A 16694-nucleotide genomic window follows, 5' to 3' on the forward strand; every position below is an offset into this window, starting at 1 on the left:
ACGCAGTCTCATGACTTCCCTGCAGTAACACCTACTCTCACGGATGTTGTAATGTTGGGGTTTTATCAAAACTGCTTAAGCGAGGCGTCGATCCAACCTCTTGATCGTTCTGCTGTTGCATTGTTTTGCATTACACTGCTCTAGCTCATTCATTGCAAAACTTTTTGTATTACACTCACTGTATTTTAGCAAGTGTTGACAGCTGACATGCACACTACTCTTGTTATCACCTACAGCTGCAGGATGCAAATACACATTTCTTATCGTCTTCCTGTTCCTTTTTTTCCCCCTCTAGATGGGTACTCCTGTTACCTTGAACGTGGGAGGCTGCCTGTACACCACCAGTTTGTCCACCCTGCAGCGTTACCCAGACTCCATGCTGGGCGCCATGTTCCGGGGAGATTTCCCCACAACTCGCGACTCCAAGGGGAACTATTTCATCGACCGCGACGGGACGCTTTTCCGGTACATCTTGAACTTCCTGCGGACGTCCGAGCTCACCCTCCCACTGGACTTCACGGAGACGGACCTCCTGAGGAAAGAGGCGGACTTCTACCAGATCGAACCTTTGATCCAGTGCCTTCACGACCCCAAGCCGCTGTACCCTCCCGACATCTTCGAGCAAGTCGTGGAGCTCTCCAGCACCCGGAAACTGTCGAAATATTCCAACCCGGTGGCCGTCATCATCACGCAGCTCACCATAACCACGAAGGTTCACGGCCTGCTGGAGGGTATTTCCAACAACTTCACCAAGTGGAACAAACACATGATGGACACCAGAGACTGCCAGGTGTCGTTCACCTTCGGACCATGTGACTATCACCAAGAGGTGTCCCTGAGGGTTCACCTCATGGACTACATCATGAAACAAGGCTTCACCATCCGCAACACGCGCGTGCATCACATGAGCGAGCGCGCCAACGAGAACACGGTGGAGCATCACTGGACTTTTTGCAGACCGGCTCACAAAGTTGAGGACTGAATCGCAGCGACATTGCCGTTTTGATTTGTCTCCATGTTACACGAGTCAACAACTCATTTTGATCTCTGTTTTGGTAATGTGTCACTCGTTTCCCTTATTTTGATAAATGTGGTTGAGTGGCACAAGACTCAAAAGTCCAGACAGAAAGCATAAAAGCAATGAAAAATGTGAATTCTTGATTTATATTTTTATTTTTTCACCTGTTGGAGTGCAAGAACACTTTATCTGTGCTTCCACTACTTATTTGACATTAGTACAAACAAATATTCTCTGGGTTCATGTCTACAAAACAGAAAATGCAATTATTATTATTCTATAACCTTTGTATTTATTTAGGAACACTATTATACCCAACCAATGCAAGTAACATGGGTACGTAGATATATTTTTTTTCCTCAGTAATTTCGATTTAATGTGGTTCCAATACCTGCATCTGTTTATTTCAAAGTCAGCGATAAAGTGATTGTAAACAGGTAGCCGTGGTTTAAGACTCCTTGCCTACACACAGTAGCAGATATAAGTCTTAACACGCATTATTTTGCATTTACGCCTCCATTTGAGGGGGAAAGAGTAGATTGTCAAAATGTGCTGTCTTGGTCATGTTTTGGACTACAGACACTGAACAAATAACTTTTTGGGGATCCCGTGAAGCTTTTTTAATAATGATAAGAATGATAAATTATGATTATCTTTAGCCCAATTTTCAGTAGATCTTAAAACTAGTCTCTTAGCTCTCTTATCTCCTTGTATGGTACTATTTCTGAAGACCCTAGTCGTCGTTGCATGTGTCCGAGTGTCTTGTGTTTCAGTGTATCTTTGTGCAGTTTGCAGTATTACGTCATGCTGTTACAGTTTAGAGCTCATCTCAGCCGTGATGTGTTTGGCCATTCCAGCCAAAATAAACCCATTTGTTCATTTGTCAGTCATTAGTTTTGTTTTATGGTTAAACTTTTAATATTAACTTGGTATTTTTTGCACTGATTTTGGCCTACTGTGTGTCAACTTTAAGAGCTCCTCGTAAGCATGTACAACCAACTTGGGCTACTTCTGAAGTAGCCTATGAAAGGAATAGTATTATTAACCATTTTGATCAGCATCTGAGCAATGTAGCATCATTCTTTTCCAAATATTTTCACAATGTTCCTGATTACATTCAGAATTGTGATTTAAGTGGAGAGCTGAAAGCCTTTATGCTTTCACTTTTTTTGTTTTGCTGGAAAGCACAAATAAAGATAACAGCTAAAAATGTCCTCAATCACATTTTCCTCTTAGAAAAGAAAATGTCCAAATTGTACTCTAATAAAAGGCAAAAGAAAACATGAACTTTTCTGAAAATCAAGTCTCTTAATATATGAAGTTGTTATGCAGTTTTTATTTTTTAAATAAGAAAACAATTTAGTCTACAATGCAGGAGACACCAATGCCAGGATACTGTTATTTTAGTAACTACTTTTGACCAAGTCAGAAACAGGTGAAAAAGACTGAATCTAGGTGTAAATTTCAGCACAATTAATACATTTATTTAAACTTGCATCCATACTCATTGATATGCTGAACACCACAGACCCCAAACACTTTCAAATAATACTATCACACTATTGAAGATTCAGCACTGTAGCATTGGTCAATTATTTATGCAAACCACATAACATTCGTGTTTGTGTCATTGCTATAATGCTCTGTTATGTTACTGTCATAGACTGCATAGGTTTATATGCATAAACGGGCAGACTGCCTTCCGAATTTTTTAATTTTTTAATCTTGTATTCATGAATTAATAATATATATATGTATATATATATACATATATATATATATATATACATTTTTTTTTAATATATTTGTTTTAATTGTATTGTATCTTATTTTGTTTGCATTTCCGTGTTTCAATGACTCATCCGACCGGATGTGACGACTCTTCTTGGATGCGTTAGTTTTGCTCTCCAGCGTCGTGCTCCCGTTGGCTCGTGCCTGGATTACACGCAGCTGCGCCCGTTTGCTTTACGCCAGGAACCCAAACGAGGGCACCCTCTCCCCGCGACCGTTGCTCTTGTAACAAGCGGAAAGGACACGGCTGGGAGGTCCTCGCATGCTCAACACCTTCAGAAAGAGTTTCCGTCCCGCGTTGGAGACTGTTTACAACCAACGACGATGTTTAATAAGAGTAATAACATCAGATATCTGCTGAGCCTCGTTCCGGGCAAGCGGCGCTTCGGGACGTACCGGTTCCTCCCCGTCTTCTTCTGCATCGGAGGCGTGATGGAGTGGATCATGATCAACGTGAGGATCGGAAGGGAGACTTTCTGTGAGTATACGGTCACTAATTGAGTTTGTTTATTTAAGTGTTTTTAAATTAGCTGACGTCATATGATGGTATGATAATACTAATATAATTATAATCATAATTCATGCTCTATGGCCTGCTTTTAATCTGTTTATATTGTGCCTTCTTAAATACGTCTCTTGTATGATCATATTGTGTTAATTATTATTTATTTTTTTTACTCCTGTCAAGCACTTTGTGACTTCTGTCTGTAAAAAGTGCTATATAAATATATTTTAATTACTCATAGATGAGTGTCAACGACTTTTAAACACCAACTTGCCAATTGGGAGAATTAGATAGGTTATGATTTGTCAGTATAATGACTTAATGTCAGGCATGCTGCTTCACTTATCGTGTTGTTTATTTCACTAACTCACTGTTTACTGAGGGCCTTCTGTCTACACGCACAGGACACCCTTGTTGACCTTTTCTTTCTTTTTTATACGTCCTCAAACTTTCCTCTCACTGCCATTATGAAATATGAAAAACGTGAGTGCTTTTAAGGACACACAGTGGTTAGATGGATCAGACAGCTGCTCACACAGGGGAATACAATGCCACTCATTACCTCAGTACCAATTAAATTATAACGTTTTTTGTGTGTGTAGGCGTCTGTGAAACTACCCGTGGCTGATATCGTATCAAACTAGCAAGTCATCAGTAGGTGTTTATATATTTAGTCTTTAAATAGACTTAAATATACCATACATCATTGTAATAGGAATAGATGATATTGAGATGATCGTCACCGGTGGGGGAAGAAATATAAATAATATAAGTACCCCTTCCTTTCAAAATGCTACGAGGGCAATTTGAGTTTTGAGCACTAAAACCTTATTTCCTGCTCACTAGTGAATTTTTCTGCAGCAATTTATAGTGGAAAAAAAGGATTTATTTCTGTAAAGGAAGTCTCTACATTCAGTTAAAAATATAAACATACAATGCAGTAGGGCTCTCGAGCTTTCAAATATGTATTCTCCAGTAGATGAACTCTTTTGAATGTTATATCTGCACACATTTAGACGTGATTAGCCTTCCCCCCCTTGTTTTGTGTGTGTCTTTGACTTCTTTTAATGTGCATGTGGCCCCTATTCACCTTAACGAGTAAATACAAATCATTTCAATAAATTCATAAACTTCTGCACTTTAGTTGATAATTTGTGTTTCAGCAAGATGTCTGCTCATCTTCAAATGTTTCTTTACATTCAAAACAACAGTTGTGATTTCAAGAAAACAAGAATAACAGTGTGCATATATCACAAAGTACAATATTAGTTTTCATATCGTCTTTCTGTGTAAAATAACTGCAGTGACCCCTTTTGTGGTGTCGGGCTCACATGCGCTGTAATTCATAGATATCCCAGTTCAGATTATTATTATTGACCTTTGACCCAAGAGGTTTGTTGCCCAATGTGAACGTTGGTTTGTGTTTAACGTACCTCAGTAGCAGCACTGCTGCTCTTATTTTAAACCCCAATCTCTTCCTGAACCGAGGTTAGTCTGGTCCTAAACCTGACTAAGTTGTGTCCTGTGAAGACGGAAGTTTATTTTGAAAGACTGTATTTATGTAACGTACGATAAAATATTATTATTATATTTGCCGCTGATATGTAGTGGAGTAGAAGTACTATAAAGCAGCATTAAAAGTAAAGTGTAAGTACCTCAAATGTCGCACTTTGGGACAGTAGTTGTATAAATGTACTTTCCACCACATTTGTTTTTATTGCACATGTTTGAAGCTACACCTGTAAACAGTAAAAAAAAGAAAAAAGAAACCTGCTCTCACTGAACAACCATTTATTCCAGATGTGGCACTTCAGGAGAACTAAAACGAGCCCAAATCCTCTAAAAACCTGTCCTGCATATTGGATCCTGTATTTTTCTGAGGCCATTTTTAAATGTTTTTTCCCTCCAGATGATGTCTACCGAAGAAAGCGATCAGAACGGGATTACCAGGAGAAGATAACAGATGGTTCGGTCCTTCTTAATAAGCCTGCAGCCAAGTGAGCCGTGGGCGGATTTAAGGTGGACTAAGGACACGGTCTGGGACTAAGGACACGGTCTGGGACTCTGGCGCTTTCTCACTTGTTTCCAACAGGCCGGACTGTACGTCATGGCGTGCCGCAAAAACAGCCGTATCACAGTTATGAAGGAGACGAGAGAGCAAGGCTGATGGAAGAGGCATGCAAGTTTATCTTTTAATATGATCTTCAGCTGGAGAAACATTAACAGAAATAAAAGAAAAACCTACTGGTTTGAGCTCAAACAAAAATAACCTCCACAATGGTGTCGTATTGATTTTTAAATGGCATAAACATCACAGAGCACTTGTCGAGACTAAACCGCCTCCTCAGCTAAATTGCAACAAAATAGAAAATACAGAAAATCTTTATATGTCAAAATCTGCCGGCATTTGTGCAAAAAAAAACAACCGAGATAAGAAGCATAATGATATGATTTCTGTGAGAGTCGTACAATGGCCTTGAGTACAAAATGTAACGAAAGAAACCGCATTTTGCAAACGTGAAGGCATGCGGCGGGCATTCAGTTGTACCAGCCGATGGGGAGCGACTGCAGGCAGATGAAGCTGTCGGGGTGCGAGGACAGAGCCACGGGGTTCCCGTCCAGCCTCACCTCGTCCATGTTGGTGCGGAGGTAGTGGCTGGTGTTCCCTTTGCAGAATGTCTCGTCCGTTATGGTCGAGATCCGGTTGTTCTGCGGGGGGAAAACACAACGATTGAGCTGCAATGGCTGACAGAAAAAAACTAAATGTAATATGTAATTGCTTCTGTGAACTCACATGCAGGTGAACCACGTGAAGAGACTCTGGAAGTTGGGGCACTGCGGCCAGTTCATTGTTTCCAAGGTACAGATATGTCAGCTTCGTGAGTTTCTGCCACAAACAAAAAGACCCATATTTCAGACTTTCTTTTTTGGGATTAGAGTAAACTAATATTCCTGTTTTGTCTTTGTAAAATAAGTCTGTGACTGTGCAGCTTAAAAACAAACAACACTTCTCACAGTGGAGATGAGGACACTTAATCGTTTCATAATATTGGGCTTTAGCTACATTCACAAAAATGTTCTATAAATATTCTAATATGGCAACAAAAACGCAACAAATTAACTATCAAGTTAGGAAGTGAAACAAAGTTTTGTACCCTTTTAACAAACATAACTTAAACACATTTCATTGCAAACTTCCTATATGAAAAAATAGGAATTGTTAAATTCCTGTCCATCTTACACTTTCATACATGAAATACATTTCTCTCTCTCTCTCCCAGGGGAGATTTCTACTTTCGCCAAGCTTGAGATTTTTATTAGTAAAAGTTCACACTCAAGCAAACACAAGTATGCTTCCTGAACTGTTTGGGAGACGCTTCTGAACATTTAAAAATGGATCTTTATTATCCTCAGCGGGCCGACTCGCCTTAAAGGCGGTCGCCTTCACTCCCTGGGTCTTCAGCTGGTTGAAGTTGCCGTTGAAGGACACCAGCTTGGCGGGCAGCGCGGGAAGTTTAGTCAGCCGGTTCTCCGCCAGATTGAGCTCCTCCAGGTGCGGAAGTCTAGAAAAAGCTCCGTCCTCGATCTCGGAGATGAGATTCCCGGTGAGGTCGATTCTTTTTAACGTGGCTGAGGGACAAAACAAAAAACAACAACACATGGACGTGAGCTTGAAAGAGGACATTTCCACCGAAGAACCATCACGATGACTTTCTACTTTACCCATGTCTGCAAAGTCTTGGTTTCGTATTTTCCTGATTTTGTTGAAGCGCGCGTAGAGGTACGCCGTGTCCTTCGGCAGCGACGGGACGGCCGACATCTCGGGCGTCACCTCCTCGCAGTAGACGGAGCCGCTCAGGCAGACGCACAGCAGACAAGTCGGCAGCTCTGGAAAAGACCAGGATGTTTTTCTCCTCACCTGTTTTTTTTTTTTTTTTGGACAGAAACCTTTCTCCTCCTTCCTTATTGGTCTTTATAAAATAAGCCGGTTCATCCCAGCGCTGTGAACCGTGCAGCTGAAAAACAAACTACACTCCTCACAGTGGAGGCGAGGACACTTAATCGTCGTTACATAATATTGGGCTTTAGCTACGTTCACAAAAATGTGGAAGAAGGCCCTCGACAAGTGTTGCATAATCGTCTCTGGAGCTGTCGTTGAAAACTTAGATCCGTTAAAACAAACCTCTTGGAGCTGCTGGCTCGGCGTCTTGAAGGGCATCGTAGTTCTGAACGCTCATGGTTCCTTTCTGTAAAAATAAAATAAGAAAAGGAGAAATCTTCTTAATCGCTTTTCTTTACCTCCCTGACTCAATATTGTGCATTTCTTCCACCCCCTGCTTAGACCCCCGAGAGATATTGTCACCTTAGGTTTCCTCATGTGTTTCTCTTTTGCCGCAGAGGACAGCATCCATGGCAGCATCACCGATGTCAAAATTAAAGTCCTTAATTGCATCATTATGTCTGGTGTTGCTGGAGAGAGAAGAGAAGAGCGTCCGTCTGCTGGGCTGCGAGCGGAGGTGCATGTGAGCGCGGAAGAATTTCCATCCAGTTTTTTCCCTTTTTTATTAAGCTGCCAGTCGGCTGCCGAGTCAGAAAAGGAAACGGACTTTAACTCAACACATGCTGTGTTCGTGTTGGGGTCAGGGAGGACTCTAAAGACGCCGTTTTGTTTATGCGTTTATGTCAAACGGACAGGAAAAGTGATAATTAAAATGCATAAAGGTACACGTAATGAACGCTGCGTTTAAATTTGACTTTTGGCCAACAAAAGAATGTTGAGGTCCTGAATTTGAGTGTAGAGAGTGTGAATATTTCCCCTTTTTCAGCGTCATATGAGTTAAAATAACTCAATAACAGCAGTTATTCTGGTCTCTTTATTAGACGGCTGTTTCCTATTAGAAGGAAATAAACCATTTTTTTAAAGGGTAATGGAATATTTGTCTTTTATTTGTTATTAATCATGGAGGAGTTCTGGTGTGCAGCTGTGTCCCTTTTCATGCACTGGGGTACAATTATAATATTTTAGCATTCTAGCAACTGGACGTTTCCAAACTGTGTCCTCAGCAGCTTCCTTGAGGTGGTGTGTCCTCAGCAGCTTCCTTGAGGTGGTGTGTCCTCGCTTCCTCGTGAACACAGGCATCCTTTTCTCTGAACAGACAGTAATTACCATCGTTATATGGGAGGTGACCCAACACTCGCACTGGAAAATTAGAGGTGCGTCCTCTTCTGCAGAGGGATAGTATAACTACTATGATTATGACTATACTGCGAGTGGCCACTTATTGTCAAAATGTAGAAAATAACAATTGGTGCTTAAACTATTAGTATTTAACAGTCATTCACACGTCTTTTTTTTAATGTTAAAAATACATAACATTTCTGTTCCCAGCTGTCTCATTTTATAACAAATTGAATATCTGTGGAATTTGGACAAGCGGGTTGAAGACGTATCCCCAGGCTCACTATTTTATGAACTATGACTAATCAAAAAAGGACAAACAGTACTATTGTCTCAGGCAAAGATCAAACACGTAGCCTGCAGGAAAACGTCATATGGTGTAAAGATGTTTTTTCCTCTATTGCTCGTGCTATAGGATGATTTATCATTGTGAAGCCCTCTGCGCTGATACACATCCGAAGCTGCTTCAGTGTCCTCGAGCAAACTGCAGAAGTGACCTTTACGTTGACCTTGCTGTGCACGATGAAAAGCAAAAATGGGATTTTCTCGCATGTATGAAGCGTCTCGGCTACTACTAATATGTATCTACACTATTACGACCAACAAGAGGCTTCCAATCGCCTGCCCAAAATGATGTATTTATCTATATATGGTGTGTAAATGCAGGCAGCTCTCATGTTAAAGCAGAAATGCCATAAATGGGTTGTGCAAATCTTGAACGTTAACATGCATTCTTTGCTTTAAATCAATTTGAATAATAAAACAATCTCATCTAAAAAAATAAACCGTTTACTGTGAAAATGTTCCCTTTTTACAATAGAAAATGTGTTTTCAATCTGTTAGATTTTGACGTAAACGCACAAAATAGGTGCGTTGTTGAGAGTCCGTGTTTTAAAATATACCTGCTGCATATTAATTAATGTTGTTTTAGCTTGTGAGGGGGGTTTACATTACGTAAGGCAGATGTGTGGCGAGAAACGAGGAAACAGAAGCGGTTGCGAAGCGGAAGTGCTGCTGCCGCCCTGAACGATACGCTGCGCGAGACGGAGGACGGAGGCTGAATTGACCAGAGAGAGAGAGAGAGCGCGAGAGAGCGAGAGAGAGAGAGAGTGAGCGAGAGAGCGAGAGCGAGAGCGAGAGAGCGCGCGCGCGAGAGAGAGAGAGAGAGAGAGAGAGAGATAAAAAAAAAAAGCAGGACTTAAAGTCGCCAATATTGTAAGTGTAATAACGTCGTACTTAACGAAGCGCATTAGAATACCGCATTCGCACGAGGAGCTCGGCGTTCGAGTAAGCCCGTTTCCATCGCGTCCGGTTGAACCCGTTTTTGAGGAGCCGAAGCCGAACGGACCAACGGTAGCGGGGGTTTGTGAAAGGCAAGTGGGGTTTTAGCTAAGCGAGCTAAGAGAGCTAACGGACGGATTCCATGACACTTTGTTCTGACAGGCTCGTCCGTCTGGGCGGGCCGTGGTACAGCTGTTGGAAATGAATTAAACGGCAAAAGCGAAAGACATTACAGTATAATATATGAATGTTGTTATAGTATGTGCATTATATAAAAATGGTTCGCCAACACCCTAACCGTATTTTATTTTTATTTTTTAAATAAACGAGTCAGCCGTTGCTCACGCTGGCCTAGCTAACGGAACGGTTCCGTTATATAGCCGTTAGCCGCTCGCTTTGCGTAGTCACGAATACGACAGATTAGCAGCAACAACGTTGATCTAAATCCCGTTGGCTTGCTGCTGTTAACGGGAGCACACACAAACACAAATTAATAAAACGGAATAGTGAATTGGATCGATCGCGTTTTACCGAGCGAACATTGACGTCGGTTAGCGAAAATACACCATCCCGCTAGCGTCGCTAGGAACATAACGGGGAGGGCAGAAAAAGCCTGACCCGGGAAGGCTTCGGGTGGGGGGGGGCGAGTCTCGATTGAAACACCGTTTGTGTGCCACGTTTGGCTGTTGATGAAGCGGATTCGGTCATAATTAGGTTAAGAGAACGGGGGTTGCCGAGGGGGGGCGGGAGGGGAGGTGAGAAAAGGGATTGACGGTAACGGCAGTTAGCAGCTAACCGTGGCTAGTGATGTGTATGTATGTGTGTGTGGTTGACCCACTTGCCAATGAGGCCCAGTTCGCACTGCTTATCCTCACTTTCCATTAGATAGAGTGTCTCCCCTGCTTTAAGAGTCCTGGTCTGCCAGGCAAAATAAAATCAGTTCATGCCACTTATGTACAAACTACACATACATGTCTAGTGAATGGACAATGTGGGAGCTATTGCCTTTTTTAATTGACTGCACATAACCTGTAGTGTTTTCTTTCTTTCTCCCCCCCCCCCCAACAGTTTAGAAAATGGATAAGAACGACCTGGTACAGAAGGCCAAGCTCGCTGAGCAGGCTGAGCGCTACGATGACATGGCTGCAGCCATGAAGTCGGTGACGGAGCAAGGTGCAGAGCTGTCAAACGAGGAGCGCAACCTTCTCTCGGTGGCCTACAAGAACGTGGTGGGAGCACGGCGCTCATCCTGGCGAGTCATCTCCAGCATCGAGCAGAAGACCGAGGGCAACGACAAAAAGCAGCAGATGGCACGTGAATACCGGGAGAAGATTGAAGCTGAGCTGCAGGAGATCTGCAACGATGTGCTCGTAAGGGTTTTTCCTCATTGCGTTTGCCGAATGCAAACGGTCCCCAGTTCATACACTCGTAGAGATGCCGCTTGTGTGTCATTTAGTCAGATTAACACAAAACTGAGCTTTTTCGTTGTGGTTTTCAGGGGCTACTGGACAACTTTCTCATTAGCAATGCGACCGCCGCTGAGAGCAAGGTGTTCTATCTGAAAATGAAAGGCGACTATTATAGATACCTGTCTGAGGTTGCATCCGGGGATACTAAAAAGGGTAAGTGAGGACATGATAAATATTATGAATATGTGCTGTAACAATATACTTCAAGCTGCATTAATGAATATTATATAATAAGAATGGGTCAAATAACTTTGTAAAAGGGTCATTGGTAGTGACGAGCCCACCCAAATGTGCAGTCCCTCTTAGCTCGATGTAGCGTTTAAGCTAGTTTTTTACGGCCCACAAATGTATTGTTTGATTCCCTCTCACAACTACTCTTATCCACTTTGTGGCAGACAGCAGTTGACATACAGAGGGCAAGCTGTCAAAGTTGGGCCACATTTAGTGAACACAGTGGAGCATTTAGCGCCGAAAGAGACAGATATTTTCCTCAGGACATAGTAGTGACTGAAACACAGCTAAATTATGCTTCTCTCTGTCTGCTCAATATTTATTAGGCAGCTGTTAGTAAATACATTTCCCATTTCAATTATAAGGTGAAAGCACATTATGCCATTTTTTGCTTGTTTGGCTGCCCCAAGGTGGCCAGAAAAATACATAAATACTGCTTTGAAATGTGTTTTAAAGGGTGACGGTTAATTATGTTTTCCCATCTTTTTTCCGCTCCAAAGATACAGTGGATAATTCCCAGCAGGCGTACCAGCAAGCTTTTGACATCAGCAAGGGGGAGATGCAGCCAACACACCCGATCCGGCTCGGCCTGGCCCTCAACTTCTCAGTCTTCTACTATGAAATCCTCAACAACCCGGACCAGGCTTGCGCTCTGGCTAAGGGGGTATGAACTGAATCCTAATGTCATAGTTTTAAAACCATTAACAGGTTAACTGTACTTTTTACACAGTTATCACAGGTATCATAAATAGACAGTAACTTTGAATACATTTTGTATAATTATAACCATCTATCTATCAAGCATTACTGATGTTGGTGAGAAGAGGTGCCTGCGAAGAGCCCAAAGAATATTCAAAGCTAGTACAGCTGGTTCACCTTGCTGCCGCCCGGCAAACGATGCAGAAGTGTCACCTGCAGAGCAGCTTTAGTTTTCTTTTTCTTTTTCTTTTATGTAGAAAAATGACACTACAGATTGAATTGCATTGTGCAACCTTGTGTTGTACAATGACAATACATTAACCTTGTATGGTAGTTTTGAGCCATTTATGTTTTCATTAACATCTCAAAGAAATGTCCTATTTGCACAGTCAGTGTCACACAGTGTTTAGAGGATGCTGCTGGACCATTTAAGTTTAATTAACAATTGCAATCTTTGTATTTCAGGCATTTGATGACGCCATCGCTGAACTTGACACTTTGAATGAGGATTCTTACAAAGACAGCACCCTGATCATGCAACTACTAAGGGACAACCTGACCGTGAGTTTCCAGCCCCGGGCTGTTTTCCCCCTCCCGATTGATCCCGGTGTATTACTCAAAGCAAATTATAACGTCTCCCTGTCTCTGTTCACAGCTGTGGACATCAGAAAACCAGGCAGATGAGGGAGAGACCGGAGACGGGGAAAACTAATGGAATTGCACTGTTAATCCACCTACACTCTTATCTTAAACACAGACAGCTTATATACATCCCCCTCCACTCCATCAGCTCCTCCCACTTCTGTATGACAAGCAGCCTGAATTGCTCCTGACCAACTAGTTTACCCCTCTCAGTTCACTGTGAGGTGACAGGGTGATTTTCAGTTAGCAGATTCAGTCACTTTGTGGAAACATGTTGTATTGATTAGTGAGTCCATGTTGCTGTTGTTTTTGTTGGCGTTGTGTGTGTGTGTGTGTGTGTGTGTGTGTGCTTGCGTGCTTGTATGTGGTGAGAGAACAAGTGTGAAAGGATATGACAGGGTGTGTGTGTGTGCGCGTGGGTGGTCTGAGGGTGGGAGGGGGAGTTGTTGTGAATTCTAATCGTCCTTCCAAATCCCTTTGTCCCAGCTAGTTTGTTGTGCTTTTTTTTTGTGTTACTTTCTTATTTGTGATTCCTCATAATATTTACAGGTTTTATTGTATGGTAATTATACTGGCAGTTGATTTCCACCAAACACTGTGATGGTCGGCGTTCCATTTGCTTCACAACCCCAAAACCTTTTTCTTTTCTTTTTTTCATGTGTGTGTGTTTTGAATTTTCCAGGCACACACATTAATACAATCCTGTATTAACAACCAACTGCAATTCTGCTGTGGGCTCATACAGAAAGGAGGCAGGCTGTATTGTGACACTGACATCTTGGTGTAATGCTCCTCGATCATGTTCACAAATTCACAGTTTCAAAGTTTTAAGGGACCCCTTAAATTGTCATGTTAGATTTGTTCAGACATTCCACATTATTAGGCTTTCGGGGGAAAAAAGGCAGTGCTCCGTTTTTATTTTATTTTAATGATTTTATTTTATTTTTTTTAACTTAGTATGGATTGTCATTGTAGTTTTACTCACTGTTCAGGTGCTGCTTGATCTCAGTACAATGAAAATTGTATGTGCGTAAATGTGGTTCCATGTATTTTGCAAGATTGACTATCATCTGTATGTAAAACCTAAAGTAACCTTTTATTGATGTTAATTGAAAATGTCTTACCACACTGTATCAATCCTGCTTGCAAAATATTCCTCTTTAAAGCGGTTGTTTTCTCCAACAAAAAAAAAAAAAGAAGAAAAAAAATCTGTGCCTGGCTTTCTCTTGCAGCCTCTGTGGCGGCATCTGCTTGTTGTTTTTTAGAAATCTCAAAGGGAAAGAGTAAGACCAGACAAACTTTAACAAGTTAACTCCTGACGTCAGTTTCCACCCAGGTGCATCGCTCTGCTTTTAAGGATAGCTGGTGTGAATGATCGCCTCAAAAATCAGGTCTATTTTGAAGGTGTAATTTTTGGGAAAAGTCCAAGTCATGGAAAGAAGCTCAGTGTCACAATACCATTTATCACCACTACATTCCACATCTTGTAGTTGAAGACACCATTCCACATTATAACTGACAGTCTGTTTACTCTGACAAATGCTCCAATTAATTGAAATAATCTTCTGTTTGAGAAAGAAAAAAAAAATCCTGTCAGTTTATTATTATGCTTGATGAAAATGCAGTTAGTGAATGTGGAACGAAGCCTGTCTGTATATCAGGTATCTACTTGCTTTGTTTTTACTGACAAGTCTTATGGCTAAAACATTTGCTTCTGTAACAGTCTATTACCCAGTGCACACACGTGGTTGTGAAAATTTTAGAATAGCTCTAAAAAAGCAATGACGAAATGGAGATAAACAATGGTTGGTGTAATTCTAGCTTTGTGTTTATGTATCTTAAAACCATTCTAGTTTCACTATACATGTAAGAAATAGGAAAGTGTCAAAGACCATTCAGTGAAATAAAGTTTCGTTTAAGATAACAGGCAAAGTACGTCTTCTTTTTTTGTTCACAAAGGGGATTTTAATATGATTTAGTAGTTAATAAACAGCTTTGAGTCACTGAGATGTGGTGACAAACTGGATTTCAGTCGGGTAAAAAAAAAAAAAAAAAAGGACTACTTTTCCTCGCGGAAGTATCAAGCCAGTCTGTCCTCTGCCCTATTGCTCCTTAATTGAAACGACTATGCGCGGAGGAGCTCTGCAGGTGTTCCACGGTCGTAATTAAACGAAAACAACCTCCCGGCGCCCATGTGGGAAAAGTGTTCAACGTGCCGCTACACCGAGAATCGTATCGTCAGTATCCGGACGCATTAGCATTTAAAAAGAAGCCGTGAGTAACTTTAATTTTTAAGCAATTTTAATATTTTTTTTTCTGTAAATTGAGAGTTGATCCAACTGCCGCAGATGTACGCTGACTTCAACGTGCAGCGCTCTGAGGAAGGACCTAACTGTAGCTGGTGTTTATGGCAACGAGTAGATTAGCTAATATTTTACGATTCTTTTTAAATGTTTTGTCACTTTCCTGTAGTTCGTAGCTTGATGCTTTTTTGGTCTGCCATAATTAAGTGATTATAAAACGTCGTTTATCTTTAATTTGTTTCAGGCGGTTTTTATTTTTTTTTAGATCGCGGATTCTTCCCCCCCCCCCCCCAGCATTTAGCCACACCCCGTCTGAGGGGAATTAGCCACACCCCCTCTGAGGGTGTTTAGCCACGCCCCATTCTCTCGACTTCCTTATCAGCGTCCATTTTTATGAGATATAAAACCACACATGGTCTATGTATGATGTACACATAGTTGGCTAAATTTATTGATTCAACATGATTATTTTTGTATTGCATTATACAGAGATGTTTCAAATATGTTTTTCTCTCATTGGAATAAATGTGATGGATTTAATAAACAATGTGTGGGTGCAACTCAATGCAGTTGGAATCATATCACGGTTTTAAATCAGGGATCGGATCCGCAGATTAAATAAAGGGACCAAGTGTAACTTTTAGAGCGGACACATATTATTATTATTATTTGCCATACTGGCCCATCTAGATTATGTTGTTTTTAATGTTGCAGCTGGTATATAATGTTCTAGATAAAGAAACATGTTTACTCTCAAATAAATACAAAATGTTATTACTTTGAAGTCATCGATAGTGATTATTTGCATAAAAACCCCTCAATTTATGTGAATAGGAATTCATTTTATTGATTAAAAAAAAAAGAGTATATATTTTTGTATTATGTATCACAAGCTGCTTTGAGTGTTATGAAGGTAGACGGGCCATAATCATTCTCTATCTAGTTAATATTTATGTGAAAATGTCTTCAAACGACTGTTTATTCAGGTTGCTCACCAAATTTACATTTGAAGACCTCATATATTGAGGTTACAAATTGGCTTCGTTCACAATGCAACTTAACTGGACGACAGTAAATTAGCTGTTAGCTACGGTGCTGCTAACATTACTAGCTTTCCTTCTCTTGATTTCAACACTATCTGTTGTTCAAACATGAAGCATAGAGAACAATAATATTGATGTTGCTTCTCTTTTTCTGATGCAGAAAGCATAGTTTTACACTGTTTATTAAAGTAACTAATAATTCACAAATGTCTGGGAACTTATAATGAAATAATTAATTTGTTCAATAAAATAATTTCTTCTCTGGAACAATCCTATTAATTTTAGCTCCTCTAAACGGGTACTGTGGCTGCAAAAAAACAAACGGCTTTAGTCGCTGGTTCCTCATTTGAGGCTCCAAAAGCAGAACAAGGTCGGAGTAGAGGAGTCCAAGTAGTTTGACTCTCCTCCATAAAGCTTATCATGCTTATTACGGCCATTTTAGACCAAATTTGTGAGTGTGTGTTTGTCTGTAATGGTAAAAATGGTTGCTAAGCTATTTAGAGGTTTGCATGGGATGCAACTCTGTGTACCTA

The 16694-nt window shown here is 41.0% G+C and overlaps 4 protein-coding genes across 6 annotated transcripts in view; 3 read left to right on the top strand and 1 right to left on the bottom strand.

The window, feature by feature from the left end:
• The window catches only part of kctd6b (potassium channel tetramerization domain containing 6b), a gene marked incomplete at its 3' end in the record, with an annotated part of 2137 nt that extends 1155 nt beyond the window's left edge, over positions 1-982 (top strand). For both annotated transcript variants that reach the window (XM_079226050.1, XM_079226051.1), the window contains exon 2: positions 296-982. In XM_079226050.1, the coding sequence (XP_079082176.1) occupies positions 296-982 (687 nt within the window). The remainder of the gene's footprint in view (positions 1-295) is intronic.
• A 2064-nt stretch (positions 983-3046) lies between these two features.
• On the top strand, positions 3047-5720 carry uqcc5 (ubiquinol-cytochrome c reductase complex assembly factor 5). Its single transcript, XM_079226055.1, has 2 exons — positions 3047-3287; positions 5224-5720. The coding sequence occupies exons 1-2, from the start codon at positions 3134-3136 to the stop codon at positions 5313-5315; spliced, it is 246 nt and encodes an 81-aa protein (XP_079082181.1). The 5' UTR covers positions 3047-3133; the 3' UTR covers positions 5316-5720.
• An 86-nt stretch (positions 5721-5806) lies between these two features.
• On the bottom strand, positions 5807-7785 carry ognb (osteoglycin, paralog b). Its single transcript, XM_079226056.1, has 6 exons — positions 7678-7785; positions 7498-7561; positions 7038-7202; positions 6742-6944; positions 6109-6201; positions 5807-6023 (listed from the first exon to the last, which is right to left on the bottom strand). Exons 1-6 carry the CDS (start codon positions 7768-7770, stop codon positions 5853-5855), a joined length of 789 nt encoding a protein of 262 aa, XP_079082182.1. The 5' UTR covers positions 7771-7785; the 3' UTR covers positions 5807-5852.
• Positions 7786-9556: 1771 nt separating this feature from the next.
• Positions 9557-13215, top strand: LOC306743533 (14-3-3 protein beta/alpha-1-like). Of its 2 annotated transcripts, none has more exons than XM_079226054.1 (6): positions 9557-9866; positions 10843-11144; positions 11273-11396; positions 11975-12138; positions 12639-12734; positions 12829-13215. In XM_079226054.1, the coding sequence occupies exons 2-6, from the start codon at positions 10851-10853 to the stop codon at positions 12883-12885; spliced, it is 735 nt and encodes a 244-aa protein (XP_079082180.1). In that variant the 5' UTR covers positions 9557-9866; positions 10843-10850; the 3' UTR covers positions 12886-13215. The 2 variants fall into 2 exon arrangements, with proteins under 2 accessions (XP_079082180.1, XP_079082179.1); XM_079226053.1 differs by having other exon boundaries at positions 9557-9708.
• Positions 13216-16694: the final 3479 nt, after the last annotated feature.

The sequence above is a fragment of the Taurulus bubalis genome (assembly GCF_910589615.1).
Source record: "Taurulus bubalis genome assembly, chromosome: 11".
Taxonomy (NCBI): domain Eukaryota; kingdom Metazoa; phylum Chordata; class Actinopteri; order Perciformes; family Cottidae; genus Taurulus; species Taurulus bubalis.

Bases quoted from the DNA above. Each gene is read 5' to 3' on its own strand.
- LOC306743533 (XM_079226054.1), top strand. From the start codon at position 10,851: ATGGATAAGAACGACCTGGTACAGAAGGCCAAGCTCGCTGAGCAGGCT. The intron at 11,397-11,974 runs GTAAGTGAGGAC...TCCGCTCCAAAG, and splicing joins ATCCGGGGATACTAAAAAGG to ATACAGTGGATAATTCCCAG. The intron at 12,735-12,828 runs GTGAGTTTCCAG...CTCTGTTCACAG, and splicing joins TACTAAGGGACAACCTGACC to CTGTGGACATCAGAAAACCA.
- ognb (XM_079226056.1), bottom strand. From the start codon at position 7,770: ATGATGCAATTAAGGACTTTAATTTTGACATCGGTGATGCTGCCATGG. The intron at 6,202-6,741 runs GCGAGTCGGCCC...TGTTTGTGGCAG, and splicing joins TGAAGGCGACCGCCTTTAAG to AAACTCACGAAGCTGACATA. The intron at 6,024-6,108 runs GTGAGTTCACAG...TTCCCCCCGCAG, and splicing joins TTCACGTGGTTCACCTGCAT to AACAACCGGATCTCGACCAT.
- uqcc5 (XM_079226055.1), top strand. From the start codon at position 3,134: ATGTTTAATAAGAGTAATAACATCAGATATCTGCTGAGCCTCGTTCCG. The intron at 3,288-5,223 runs GTGAGTATACGG...TTTTCCCTCCAG, and splicing joins GATCGGAAGGGAGACTTTCT to ATGATGTCTACCGAAGAAAG.